We start from the raw sequence: 14,744 nt of genomic DNA, 5'->3' as shown, positions 1-14,744 counted from the left end.
TACCTACTTCCTCCTAAACTCTAGGAAGAAGGGTAGTTATAGATAGATAGATAGATAGATAGATAGATAGATAGATAGATAGTAACTTTATTGATCCCGATGGAAATTCAAGTTTCCAGCATCACAGTTCCATAGTGCAAAACATGTCAGTAAAAAGGCAGTAAAAAAGTTAGTTGTGCAAAGTACAAGAAAATATACCAGATATAAAAATACAAGGAGATGAAGAAAACTATTAAAACTGAATATAGTGCAGAGTAACAGCTGTGATACACGACTATTAAAAAAGTGAATATAGTGCAGAAGAGACTGTTAAAAATTAATATAGTGTAGGGTTATATTAGGATATTGCATATCTTTAGAATTTACTCAGTATTTTTACTGTAACTATATATTAAGACAATAACTTCAGCAAATAACAAAAAGGCAAGTAAAACGGCGAGATTGTGCTCCCATTTTAATGATTTTACACAAGTTTCTATTATTTATTATTATATGCATGTTTTATGTTACTTTATTTTATTTTATATTTGTTTGTTTTTATTTATGCCTTCGTTTCCTTTATATGTATTATTTACCTATGTATCAGTTTAATTGTTTATTGTATTGTTCAGATTTAAAATAAAGTCTTTAAAAAAATCCTTTATACCAACTTCCTCCTAAACTCTAGGAGGAAAAGGTAGTTATTGCATTTCTTTATAATTGACTGAGTATTTTTAATGTGTATTCATCATTTTTTTTGTCTTAGAGTTGAATTTATGTCCATCCAACAACAGGGGGCTCTGTGAGCTCTCTAAAGTGCTCCACTTCCGGTGTTGTGTCGAATACAGTTACCCTCTCAATAAGCGTTTCCGGTTTCCTCCCAACTAAACCGGAACTCTACTCGACGTGGTAACAGACTTCGTTGTAACACCTGTTTACTGACAGCAGAATGACATGATGAGATTGTAGCATCATCAGCGCTGAACTAAACACATCTCAGGTAGGTGGGAACAGCTGTAGAGATGTTTGTGTAGCTTGTTTAACAGACAGTGAACGTGTCAGTGTTCATAAACACAGTTTACAGGAGGATATCTGGTTTATTGTCGTGTCAAAGCAGGAAATAGCTCTCATGCTAGCAGCACCAGTCAACCAGGATGCATTCACTCACCTGACAGCAAACGCACCACTACAAGTAATGTTAGGATTCAACAGGGTTAAAGCTGAGGATGAAATAATGAATTAGTTACATGACAGATAGCTCATCAGCTTCCACGTTTACATTTAAAAAAGCAGAACTAGTTCATTGACTTTATTCACTGAGCTTGAGTTACAGAGTTGATATCATGTTTCTGTGTGTTTGGGTTGTTTATGTTGTGTTTCTTGTAGTAAAATGTTGTTGTACACGTTACAAAATAAACATGAGGTTAATAGTAAATGTACTTCTTACATCATGTATTTAATGTAATGTTAGAAGAGTATGAAAAAGAGTTTTTTTATTGCAACACTATGCGCTGAAATGATCAACATTTGCATTGCATTGCTTAGTGTATAATGTAATAATTTTCTTAATGTAATAAGTTATTACATTATGCACTAAACTGTTCCTACATTATGCACTCATCGTTTTCTTACATTATGAGCTTTTATTGCATTTAAAGGTCCCATATCGTGCTCATTTTCAGGTTCATACTTGTATTTTGTGTTTCTACTAGAACATGTTTACATGCTGTAATGTTCAAAAAACACATTATTTTCCTCTTACTGTCTGTCTGAATATACCTGTATTTACCCTCTCTGTCTGAAACGCTTCATTTTAGTGCATTTCAATGGAATTGCAACAGAATTGCGTTGCTAGGCAACAGCTTGGGTCCATGTTTACTTCCTGTCAGCCGATGTTTACATACACTGCAACCAGGAAACAAACTGGGGCACATTTAGAATATTTACGTTTAAAACCGTGTAATGGTCTAAATATTGTATATTTGTGACATCACAAATGGACTGAAATCCTAACGGCTTGTTTCAAAAGCACAGTTTCTGAATACAGGCTGTGTGTATTTCTCCTTATATTGAGCGGTTTGATAGTTTAACACTATTTATAAAGCACTTAAACCTGCTTTATAATGTAAAAAAACTGAAAATCTCACTTTTTACAATATGGGACCTTTAAATTATTACATTATGAGTTGACACTGACGAAAAAAAAACATTGCTGAGAGCATAAAACCCTTTGAAAACCCTTGTTAATGTGTCATATTAAGAGGATATTAAGCTGGGGAACACAGGACTAGGGCTGCAACTAACGATTATTTTAATTATCGATTAATCTGTCGATCATTTTCTCAATTAATTGATTAGTTGTTTGGTCTATAAAATGTCAGAAAATGGTGAAAAATGTCAATCAGTGTTTCCCAACGCCCAAGATGACGTCCTCAAATATCTTGTTTTGTCCTTAACTCAAAGATATTCAATTTAGAGAGAATTTTGTCTTTTTTTTCCTTAACAACATTACCCAAACCGATGAATCGAATATCAAAATAGTTGCCAATTAATTTAATAGGTGACAACTAATCCTGTACAATTCTTGCTCATAAACCTGACTGTGTGTTTATGTGTGTGGTCAGGGTGATGGGGCCAGACGGTGCCCCAGGTCCAGCTGTGCCCTGGCGGAAGGTGCTTTGGGAGCGCCAGCCGTTCCCTGATAACTACGTAGACCAGCGGTTCCTGGAGGAGTTACGGAGGAATGAGGGCATCCGGCAGTACCGCTACTGGGCTGTGGTGAAAGAGGCAGGCTTTGTTGGAGAGCAGCTGTCCTGTGTGGCCATTTTTATCACCCTCTGGCTCTACATGGAGCAGGTAAAGCTTTAGAAGATCTATGGTCCTCATAGAGCACACTAATGTACAGAATGGTGTACATTAAGTGCTTAATTTCTCTGCTTTCCTCACAGGGTCGGCTGTCCCCTGAGACGCTGCTGTGGACCAGCCTGGTCTGCGCCCTGCTGGGTTATGGACTGCACCAAGCCTTGTCGTCTCAAGTCGAACCAGGCTGTGAGCCCCGGACCCGTCTGGCTGACTTACAGAGTGCAGCTATTTTTTTTTCCTTCACCTTTGGCTTCTCGCCAGTTCTGAAGACACTAACGGAGTCCGTGAGTACCGACACAGTGTACGCCATGACTGCTGTGATGCTGCTGGCCCACCTGGTGTCGTTCCCTTACGCCCAGCCCTCACCTCCTGGCAGCCTCTCCCTGAATGCAGCCCTGTTTGCCTCGGTGTGTTTAGCCTCCAGGTTACCCGGCGCTCTGCACACCTTCGCCATGCTCAGCTGTGCCCTGCTGGTGTTTGCTCTGTGGCCCTGCCTGCTGCAAAGGCTGAGGGAGAACGCCCCCAGTCAGTTTACTGGGGTGTGTGTGGGAATGTGTATCGGAGGGGTGGGTGGTCTGGGGTCCCAGACGCCAGGGGGAGCCGTGCTCTTAGCCCTGGCCTTAGGGAGTGTTACGTTACTCTGCCCCCTGCTGCTAGTCAGACTGCAGAGGCACAAGGACAACATCCATGGACCCTGGGATGAGGCTGAGATTCAGGAGGACCTCAGCCACTTCCTTCACTAACGGACAGAGCCAAGAGAAGCACACATGATGCTCAACAGAAATTTAAGCCAAGTGAGAATTTCATACAACGAATTTACTGTCAGTCGGCAGTATTGTTTTGGTGCTGTACATCTAAACTAACTAACAGTTTCATCATCGGTCCACATCTGTTTGGACAGCCATGACAACATAAAGATGTTTTTAATGTTCAAGCTGCTATTGTCTTATAAGTGTTGACCTCAGAATTTTTATTGAAGGTATCAACTAACATGCAATGCTGACTTTACATTACTGGACACATTCTGACTCTATATGCACCAATTTGATAACAGTGATGTTTTAATAATCTGTGAGATGTTTTTATGGTTGTGTACAGTATGTTGTTGTTGTTATGAATGAATGGACGGATCCATTGACCACAGTGGATTATAAACTGTATTAAAATAAAACATTAAAAGTACAAATTCAGATTTTAAAGGGTTTTGTAATAAAGAGTTATTTAATAAAATACTTTGGGATTACCAGAAGGTCATTTTTACCTGGACTACAGTGGAAGTGTAATGCAACAATAATTAAAGGTTCCATATCATGCTAATTTCCAGGTTCATACTTGTATTTTATGTTTCTACAAGAACATGTTTACATGCTTTAATGTTAAAAAAACACTTTATTTTCCTCATATTGTCTGCCTGAATATACCCGTAGTCACCCTCTGTCTGAAAGACTTTTTATTTCAACAGATTTGCATTGCTAGGCAACAGCTTGGGTCCATGCTTACTTCCTGTCAGCTGATGTCACATTCACATACGCTGCGGTTGCATCTGAAATTCCACACTAACATGCTATTTAGTACGCTAAAACAGTATGTGAGATATTGTAGTATGTCCGAAATCTTGGTATGAAACCAGTAGTACGCGAATTGCAAACTACTTCCGGTGAAATATTACAGTATGCAAACACTGAACACTACGGTGGCATGAATATCCCGCAATGCAATGCGGTAGTTATGACAACATTCATAACGGATGTTGACAGACAGCTCTGTAACGTCAATAACTACAGCGGGTAAAATAAGTATTGAACACGTCACCATTTTTCTCAGTAAATATATTTCAAAATGTGCTACTGACATGCAATTTTCACCAGATGTTGGTAATAACCCAAGTAATCCATACATACAAAGAAACCAAAACAAATAAGTTCAGAAATTAAGTTATGTGTAATAATGTGAAATGACACAGGGAAAAAGTATTGAACACATGAAGAAAGGGAGGTGCAAAAAGGCATGGAAAGCCAAGACAACAGCTGAAATCTATCAGTAATTAGAAAGCAATCCCTTTGTCAGTGCAAATTAATATCAGCTGGTTCAGTCCCAACTGATGGCCTATAAAAAGGTGTCTCATTACCAAGGTGTAACACAAGAAACATCTCATGATGGGTAAAAGCAAAGAGCTCTCTCAAGACCTTCGCAACCTTATTGTTGCAAAACATACTGATGACATTGGTTAACAAATGCATTTCTGAACTTCTGAATGTTCCAGTGAGCACTGTTGGGGCCATAATCCGGAAGTGGAAAGAACATCATTTCACCATGAGCTGGCCACAACCAGGTGCTCCTCGCAAGATTTCTGACAAAGGAGTGAAAAGAATTATCAGAAGAGTTGTCCAAGAGCCAAGGACCACTTGTGGAGAGCTTCAGAAAGACCTGGAATTAGCAGGTACAATTGTTTCAAAGAAATCAATAAGTAATGCACTCAACCGCCATGGCCTGAATGCACGCTCACCACGCAAGACTCCATTGCTGAAGAAAAAGCAAGTTGAAGCTCGTTTAAAGTTTGCTGCACAACATTTGGAAAAGCCTGTGAAATACTGGGAGAATATAGTCTGGTCAGATGAGAGCAAAATTTAACTCTTTTGATGCCGTAATATACACCATGTTTGGAGGACAAATGGCACTGCACATCACCCTAAAAACACCATACCAACAGTGAAGTTTGGAGGTGGGAACATCATGGTGTGGGGCTGCTTTTCAGCATACGGTACTGGAAAACTTCACATAATTGAAGGCAGGATGAATGGAAAAAGACATTCTTGATAAAAAATCTGCTGCCATCTACCAGGATGATGAAGATGAAACGAGGGTGGACATTTCAGCAAGACAATGATCCCAAACACACAGCCAAGGAAACTCTCAATTGGTTTCAGAGAAAGAAAATGAAGCTGCTAAAATGGCCCAGCCAATCACCTGACTTGAATCCACTTGAAAATCTATGGAAAGAACTGAAGATCAGAGTTCATATAAGAGGCCCACGGAACCTTCAAGATTTAAAGACTGTTTGTGTGAAAGAATGGGCCAAAATCACACCTGAGCAATGCATACGACTAGTTTCTCCATACAGGAGGCATCTTGAAGCTGTCATTACCAACAAAGGCTTTTGTACAAAGTATTAAATAAATATCAGTAAGCATGTTCAATACTTTTTCCCTGTGTCATTTCACATTATTACACATAACTTTATTTCTGAACTTATTTGTTTTGGTTTCTTTGTATGTATGGATTACTTGGGTTGTTACCAACATCTGGTGAAAATGTCATGTCAATAGCACCTTTGGAAATATATTTACTGAGAAAAATGGTGACGTGTTCAATACTTATTTTACCCGCTGTATATAACTAATAATTCAGACTTTGATCACAAACCGTCGTTTTGGTCACATGAGGTTGGCACGGGTTACCATGGTTACATATCTCCAACCGTCAAGGAAGTGACGATGTAAATTACTGCTCAGTGCGTCCGAAAAGATACATACTGCTGTTTATTCACACAAAAGTGTGCCGAACGATAGTACACATACTGGGTATGTAGTGCGTAGTATGTGATTTCGGACGCAGCCTAAACATTTAGAATGTTTAATGGTCTATATGTTGTATATTTGTGACATCACAAAATTACAGAAATCCTGACGGCTTGTTTCTGAATACAGGTTGTGTGTATTTCTCCATGGATTGAGTGTTTTGTTATTTTCACAGTATTTATACAGCACTTACAATATGGGACCTTTAAATAATATCCTCTAATGTATTGGCAGTGGAACATGAAGCTCATTTAGTCTTTATTTTAGACCAGCAAATGTGTGACTCGGAAAACTGCTGCAGTGCTGCTCTCGCGGGACTGTCTGTAGACCATGTTACATTCCCGGACACACCCCGGGCAGTGACGTCACACCGGCGCAGCCAGTTGATGAAAAACACCTGTTGTAACCGTCGTGTTGTTTAAAAACTGTCAGCCAATAGAGAGCAGCACAGCAGCAGTTCTCTGTCCGACAGATTTACTGTTGATCTAACAAGAGTACCATGTTTAACTGTTCCTAGAGTTCAACATTCAGTGGTTCATTGTAGCTTTTGTTTAGTTTTTTCATTTCAATACATTAGAGAACAGCTTGTCTTCATTCTTACTTTCACTTCAACAAAATAAAAACACACCAGAGTTACTACTACTACTGTTTTGGGAACAGCTTTCTAAGAAATCCATGAAAGCATGAATGGAGCCACACATCCTGTAACAACAGCAGTGTGTAGTGGACGCTAGGTGTCATACCTCCATCACCTCTCCTCTCCCTGGCTTGGTACGAGATGTGCTGGCGGGCTCTGCAGTTGGTTTTGACTGCCTTGGTGGCGCCATTCAGCAGCAGATGAAGCAGCCAGACTTTAACACGGTTCAGCCAGGCTGCCTCTTCTCCTCAGAGAACCCAGATAGAACCACACTGTCACAAACAAGGAAATTACATCAGCGCGTCACAGACTGCACGGTTGCAAATGATATATATTTCTCTGTCTATTTAGACAATGTTTTATTTACATTGGAGACATTACCAATATTCTGGCCCACACACCGGGAGTCCCCACACATTTCTGTCAATGTCAAGGAGGCCTATAAGCCTTGATATAGCGTGTTTTTGGACACTCAAACAAAAATAATATCTTTGTTAACTACAATTGGAGCAGAGAACATCTGTTAATAATTCATCATAAACATTATCTGCTTTAAATGCCATTGGATCTTAGCAAACTGCTGATATACATCTCTACTATTGGCTGCAAAAGTGAGTAAACATTTATGTCGGTGAAGTAGAAATGCATGGGAGAAAAAAATTATAAAGTGATGAAATTGATGACTGCTATAGTAAACATTTCTTTCATCTCAAACCTTAAAATAATGAGAAACTACAATACATGTTCAAAAATAAAACCTGTTTATTCAAAAACAGTGAAAATAGTGCATATGTAGTCTCTTTTCATAGAATAACTAAAAATTGGTATTTCTATTTACACAAAGTTCAGGCACTTGAGGAAAAGTCTGCAGACAGTCGAGCACATTCCGGCATTTATGGCCGAAGATATTATGTACAAAACAGGCTCAGGACTCTGAATTTTACAGACAGCAGCTCCCAGAGGAGACGGAGTGAAGCCCGGCATAGTGGTTCATCTGGATTACACATCACACAGGTCATGGGTGTCTTTGGGCAGCAGTGAGCTGCAGCTGGACGGATCACTGGGGTAGATGGGTAATGGAGTTCTGAGCAGAAAGGAGTGTTATTTCACTTTTGGGATGGCTGGAGGATGCCTCCTGGAGAGAAGATCACATCAAAGATATTATAATAAGATTCAATATAATATAATAATATTAACAGAACACCCACTGACACTCTACTTCTACTAATTTAAATTACTCGCCAATAAAATGACAGTATACTACTGTCTAATAATATCTTTCACAAAGAGACACTCATGACTCATAGTGTGCATTGTAGGTGTGGGATGATATATATATGAATATTTCATGTCACGATTATCATTGCCAAATTAACTTTGAATCAAATATTATCCCAATAATCATCAAAATGTGCTTACAGCTCTTAAAATGGTCCTAAAACATACTGTGTAATTACTTTATCTTACATTTTGTTAAGAAACAAAATTTTTTATTGCATCACAGATAGGACACATTTTTTTTTGTGAAAAACAATCAAACAATCTTAAATAAGGTAATCATAAATCATACGGCCCCCCTGCATGAATAAAGGATAAATACATAAATAAAAAATAGCAACATTGTGTGAGTCTGTTCTTTCTTACATGACAATTCCTGTATTTTTTTTAAATCAGGCTTTAATTTTCACTTCTCTACCATGATAGCGAGCTAGACAGCTTCTTCAAGTCCCTCATACGATATTCACAATTATCCCGATAATGGAAATTCTGTGTTTTTTATCGTGATCCGCGATAAAATCCTATATCCTATATATGGACAGAGAAATTCCTTTCATTTGCATGACTTAAGTGTAGTTTTCTTAACCACAGACCGAAGTATTTAAGAGATACTGTCTGATCCCTCATCATCATAATCTATAAATCTGGTTATGCAGCAGCGAGCTCTACTGTAGGCACCGGCCAGCAAATACCAGGATTTCAGCTTCATATGCCCATTTAATTCCTACATTAATAAAGAAAATCAAACAAAAGCAACTATTTAAAACGCAGGCTAACTGTATGTTTCCACTGCAGCTATAAACCTGCGTTGGTCCTTCAGTGAACAGTTTTGAAAACAAAAAACAATTTGCTGACCCCTGGATTAGAGGCTTGTCATAAAAGATATGAAAACTTGCAAAAACTATTACATGTAGAATTATATGGGCTTGGCGTTATTTGAAAGAAGAGCAGAGAAAAAAAGTGATTAAGGGTGAGGAAATAATGGTTATTATATTAGAGATAACTATAATATACGTAAGCCAGCAGTCGGTTACAGAATATGACACTGACACCGACTATTTACACTGAATATCAGCACTACAATACTTACAGTTACAACCATCTTGTATGTGTATATTGTACACTGCACAGATGTTTTTACATTTTTGCATTACGTTTTAACATTTCAACTGCACCTTTTATTTGTATATATATAACTACAGATGTTTCCAACGGCATCTTAGTTTTTTCCTTTGTACATATTTATTCCTGTATTTATTTATTACGTATATATACAGCTAATACACCTCAGCACATGTGCAATATCCAAAGTGCAATATATGTTTTTAGGTCAAACAAATATATAATAATCAATTTATAATATATTCTGATACATGTGTATGCACCGTCAGTATGGCTGCTTAATTTCGTTGTACTTTGTGCAATGACAATAAAGGAATTACTTACAACTTACTACTCTATTTTATAAAAGATTGGAGAAAGGCACAATTTAGCAAGGAGCTAATCCAAATGTTGGAGCACTGTGATTCAGGGTTCACTGTTCCTTGATCATACATTTCCATGTACATATTTTTTGTATCTTAAATTTGGCAAGATTTGCCATAATGCCACACATTTTGATTGTTACACAATTCATGACCTGTAGTGTCATCAGACTTTACGATGATTTGAATAATTGTGGAGGAGAAAACAGAAGTAAGCCCATGCCTCACATACTGTATATCTATAGGGGGAGAGAGAGAGAGAGATTGAGAAAGAAAAAGAGGCATGAGGTTGGATGGAAAGAGTCAGGAGAGGAAAGAGGGAGATCATGCGGGAAAGAACCTAAAGAACCATTGGAGAGCACAGAGGAAATGAGGCAGAGAGAAAGAGGAGAGACAGGCCAAAAAGCAGGGGAGGAACCAGTGAAAGAGGAGAAGTGAAGAAATGTACAAGAAAAAGAACTTGAGGGGGGGAAAGGGAAAATAACGGTTACTGCATAAGGGAAACTGGGGAGGGCAATAAAACAAATGCATGCTTGGAGAAAGAGGGGGAAAAGGGGGGGGGGGGGGGGGGGGGATGAAGGACGGAGAGAGAGATGAAAACTTGACAGAGCTGCTCAGCCTGTTGTCTCTGGCTCCAGTAGAAAGCTGCACAGAGAGAAGTCCTGTCTACTGAGGCTGATGGGAAAGAGAATATGAGAAACACATTTTTCCAGCAGACCCCCACCCAGCTCAAATAACAACTCCCTCTGCCCCTGTGTAGCTCAAGGTTTGATGGTGTGAGTGTGTGTATGCATATATGCCAGTCGTACATGTCTGTGAGTGACAGACTGGAGGTCATCGTAATGTAACAGGTCAGATGTCAGGCTGTGTGGTTTCTGAGTCACCTTGGCACACTAGGTGGAGCACGGGTGGGTTGGCCGGCGAGCTGCTGAGGGCCATCAGCGCTCGGGGAAGCGTTGTGAGCGGGCACCCGAGGGACAGATGGGGCATGGCCGCGATTCACTGACCTGCCACTGGTCACTGACTTCTTAGGGAGTGTCGGGCTGGGTGGAGAAGAGAGCCATGGGTACCACAGATTTGTTTACTGCATGCATGCATCTACGCATCAGTAGTAGTAGTTTAACTCTGTACCTGGAGGGCCGTATCCAGGAGGAGTCCACAGGCGGAGGCAGAGGGGTGGTGCAGGTGGAGGTGGAGAACTTTCCGATGACGGCGAGCGCCTCCTTCAGGGCGGCGTGCTTGCTGAGCACTTCCTCCCGGTGCTGCTGCTGCTCCGGTGACTCATCCATCAGTGCCGAGCATTCTCCCAGAGCGTAGAGCTGGGCCAGCAGCTCGGAGCTAATGAACTCCTTCACCTACAGAGAGGGATTATTAACAGCTGTGACAAGTCCAAATGTTAGACTTTGTAAAGTGATATTTTACTCTGATTTGGGATTATGGCTCTAAATTCTTGAGGGGTGGCGCAAATCTTTTTTTTTTTTTCCTACGGTCTCTAGTTTCTTTTTCAAGTCCTTGGAATAGTGTTTCAAATGGCGAATACTTTCTGATGGCTAAGAGTTCAAGTTATGAGGAAGATTAATGCTGAACAAAGTCACTTTAAAAAGTTTTAGAGACAAAGAGGGGAAAGAGTAGTTTTCTCTGGGCTTTTGGCTGGTAACAGAAGAAAAACAAGAATCTAAAGAAAGAAAGGGAAAATGATCATAAAGTTAAGAATCTGGGGCTGGTTGAATAAATTTAGTTTAAGACTAGTCTTGGCATTAGACTGTTTTTAGATTGTCAGGATAGACTAGTCTAATTAAGCCTGTCTGTTGCATAAATATTACTGAATTCATTTGAGGTAGGAAAATTAGCTACCTCTCCTCCTGGCTAAACCTGAGGTGAGAGCTTTGTTGCTATGGCAACAATCTGTTAGACGGTCAGTTAGCTCACTAATTCAACTGCTTATCCATAACTTTTAGCTAGATATTTCAACTCCATTACTTTTAGCCTACCTTTAGCTATTTCAACTGCTTATCCATAACTTTTAGCCAACTTCTAGTTAACTACTTCAACTGTTTACCCATTATAATTATGCTGTTTACCCTTTTCTGTTATTTTCTCCCATACTTGGTGTAGTGTCGCTGTTGCATCCGCCATTTTTTCTCTTTTGTGAAGTGTCTTATTTCACCCAAATTGCATTGCGCAACAGGCTATGTAAGTCAATCTTACATGAGTCACTCATAGGGAAGCTTTATGCAACAGGTACATTTAAGTAAATATCTATATAAAGTCTATAGCAAATCTGACTTAAAGTTATATTTAAGACAAAGATGTCTATCTTTATGCAACCAGCCCCCTGGTCTGGATATCTTACGCTGTTGATCATGAGGTGCATAACGGTCTTTGGCATTAAGTCCTTGAAGGTCTTATAGATGATGCTCATGTAGGAGTCGACCAGGCTACGGATTGTTTCCACCTGACGCTCCAGCTGGGGGTCAGTGAAGTTCTCAGGAGCTCCGTTTCCCTGCCCATCCACCTGGGTGACACACAGAGAAACAAGATGGAGTTGGGAGTAATTGCAACAAACACTGTACAGTTTATCCCTATTGTTTTAACCAAGAATATATAGTGTAGTTTAACACGCTGCAGTGACTGCTGCGGTAACACAGCTGGTATTATTCATGTTGATACAGATGTGTGAAGCAATTAAGATGTGTATTTCCATATCTCGTTATTGAATCTATGAAGAAGAAGTATAGCGCCACTGTGATAGGAACAGGGAGAGCAGAACAGAGGGAACACAAGAGAGGGAGGTAAGGGGGAGTGGGCAGAAGAAAGAAAAGGGGGAGCGGGTGAGGGACGAGGAACTGCTGATTAGAAACAGACTAGAACACACACACACACATGTTGTAGTGACATCATGGACCAAGAATTCCGTGCTGAAGAGCCAACGACAGAGCGAGATGGAAGGGGTGGGGGACTTGCTCTTTTCGCTTTGGCGGGGGGAAGAGAAGGGGGAGCATGGAGAGAAGGGTAAGGGGTTATGGCCAGGGTTTAAGGTTAGCAAAGTCTACTGAGTGCATGCGACACAAAGGTAAGGTGCAGACAGGTGCAGCTCCCCACCGCTAAGGTCAAGGTTGGGTTTAATTAGGGGTCAGAATACTAACGGTGACTTTCTCAGGGTAGACTCCGGCCTGCAGCAGAGACGCCTTCCAGCTGTCCAACTCCTCCTGAGAGTAACAGGCCAACTCCAGGCATTTGTAGTCCTTATACACGTTCCTGCAAATTAGTGCAACATTTTCAGACATCTACAAAAACTCTGCTTCCTGGACAGTTATAATACTCTTTCCACAATACAGAGTAATAAACCTTATATACCTTAAACACATCAAATTATAGGGAGACGGACTCAGTGGGTAAATACCACACAAAATCATCCACAGGTTGTAACACTTGTATACAGAGTGTTGAAAGATATGACAACACGCATCATCCAAAATAAGAGCGCTGACCTTTTAGTAATGACCTGTTAATACTAGTGTCTCTTATGAAGTCAGTGTCGATGATGTAGCCAGTTTCAGTCGCAATGCGTGGGTTAATTTCAGCCGAGCGACGGTGATGTTTTCATCGTCATTTATAGCTATCCGCCGGCTCCTCTTTCCGACCATGTTCACTTCCAGTGGAAACAAAACAAGTGTTGCTCCACGTCTTGTGGGAAGAGAGAGGAAAATATAGTCTCTAGTAGTGCTAAAAAAAGTGTCCCCAGCAAAACATTGTCAGACTCCGCCACAGGCTGTATCACTTAATTATCACCTTAGAGCTGCAACTGTTTCCAGTTTCTTAGATGTGAATATTTTCTGGTTTCTTTACTCCTCTATGACAGTAAACTGAATATCTTTGAGTTGTGGACAAAACAAGACATTTGAGGATGTATTTGGGAGACACTGATCAATATTTTTCACCATTTTCTGACATTTTATAAACCAAACAACTAATTGATTAAATATTTGACAGATTAATCGACAATGAAAATAATCAGTATTTAAGTTGATAAACTGCACAGAATGTTCACTGTTTGAACTTATAAATACAAACAAACATTTGAAGTAAATTTACAAATATTGTTTATTACTCTACTATTGAAATTATGAGCAGAACTTAATTTATGGTTAGGTCACTAACATTTGATATTTATGAAAAGGGATGGGGGGGAAAATCAATGCAATATTTAGCGTGGCAATATTGCATCGATACACGGACGTCAGGTATCGATCTTTTATCATATATACTATTAACTTCTTAATAATCTGACGGCCCTGTGGCGGGCCCGGCCGCTATTCTGTTTTTCCGAGGTTATAGCGAGGTAAGTCTTAAGGCTATAGTTAAGATACTGGTATAATATGACACTAGAAAACCTAAGGAATCAAAGTTACGCTAACTTTTGGTATGGAAAAACTGACATGGCCATTTTCAAAGGGGTCCCTTGACCTCTGACCTCAAGATATGTGAATGAAAGTTACGTAATATATCACAATATATCTTATCGCAATACTTACGCACTACTTATGAAGTGCAAATATGAGTTGCTGGATTATCCTGCTTTAATTACTTGCATTATATTCTTATTTTATTTGATGTTTGAATTTATTGAATGTAATTATTATGCTTTAGTTAATGATGTTCCATTCATTCCATTATGGACATTGAACTATTAATTGCATTACACTAACGGTTCATTTATATTTATCCTTATTCATTGTCATCATGTCATTATTTGATTTATGGAACATGAGCTGATATATTGTTTCGTTTTGTTCTTCTCTACAGCACACAAAATGAAACTTTCCCCTCCTCCTCTTCCTTCATCAGTCAACCTGACACCCACCTCGTCAGTCACCTCACCTGATCCATACCCTGAAACCTTTTTTTCCAAAAACCGTCATGTTT

At 39.6% G+C, this 14,744-nt stretch overlaps 2 protein-coding genes across 6 annotated transcripts in view; one reads left to right on the top strand and one right to left on the bottom strand.

Moving 5' to 3' along the window:
* Positions 1-848: 848 nt before the first annotated feature.
* pigc (phosphatidylinositol glycan anchor biosynthesis, class C) lies at positions 849-4,158 on the top strand. The gene is made up of 3 exons (XM_037770988.1): positions 849-979; positions 2,604-2,835; positions 2,928-4,158. The coding sequence occupies exons 2-3, from the start codon at positions 2,608-2,610 to the stop codon at positions 3,582-3,584; spliced, it is 885 nt and encodes a 294-aa protein (XP_037626916.1). The 5' UTR covers positions 849-979; positions 2,604-2,607; the 3' UTR covers positions 3,585-4,158.
* A 3,638-nt stretch (positions 4,159-7,796) lies between these two features.
* Positions 7,797-14,744, bottom strand: part of dnm3a (dynamin 3a) — a 29,798-nt gene continuing 22,850 nt past the window's right edge. For 4 of the 5 annotated variants that reach the window (XM_037770074.1, XM_037770075.1, XM_037770077.1 and 1 more), the window contains 5 exons: positions 12,965-13,076; positions 12,172-12,333; positions 10,950-11,173; positions 10,703-10,861; positions 7,797-8,140 (listed from right to left, as the gene is read on the bottom strand). In XM_037770074.1, the coding sequence (XP_037626002.1) occupies positions 8,056-8,140; positions 10,703-10,861; positions 10,950-11,173; positions 12,172-12,333; positions 12,965-13,076 (742 nt within the window). In that variant the 3' untranslated portion in view covers positions 7,797-8,055. Of the gene's footprint in view, positions 8,192-10,702; positions 10,862-10,949; positions 11,174-12,171; positions 12,334-12,964; positions 13,077-14,744 lie in introns of all 5 variants that reach the window. The other variant, XM_037770078.1, reaches the window with a different exon arrangement.

Source organism: Sebastes umbrosus, chromosome 5 (genome assembly GCF_015220745.1).
Source record: "Sebastes umbrosus isolate fSebUmb1 chromosome 5, fSebUmb1.pri, whole genome shotgun sequence".
Taxonomy (NCBI): domain Eukaryota; kingdom Metazoa; phylum Chordata; class Actinopteri; order Perciformes; family Sebastidae; genus Sebastes; species Sebastes umbrosus.
Note: the sequence above shows the minus strand (reverse complement) of the source record. Positions and strands in the feature narration are given on the sequence as shown.

Excerpts from the sequence above, each read along its gene's own strand:
- pigc (XM_037770988.1), top strand. The coding sequence starts at position 2,608 with ATGGGGCCAGACGGTGCCCCAGGTCCAGCTGTGCCCTGGCGGAAGGTG. Across the intron at positions 2,836-2,927 it reads TCTGGCTCTACATGGAGCAG|GGTCGGCTGTCCCCTGAGAC; the intron begins GTAAAGCTTTAG and ends CTTTCCTCACAG.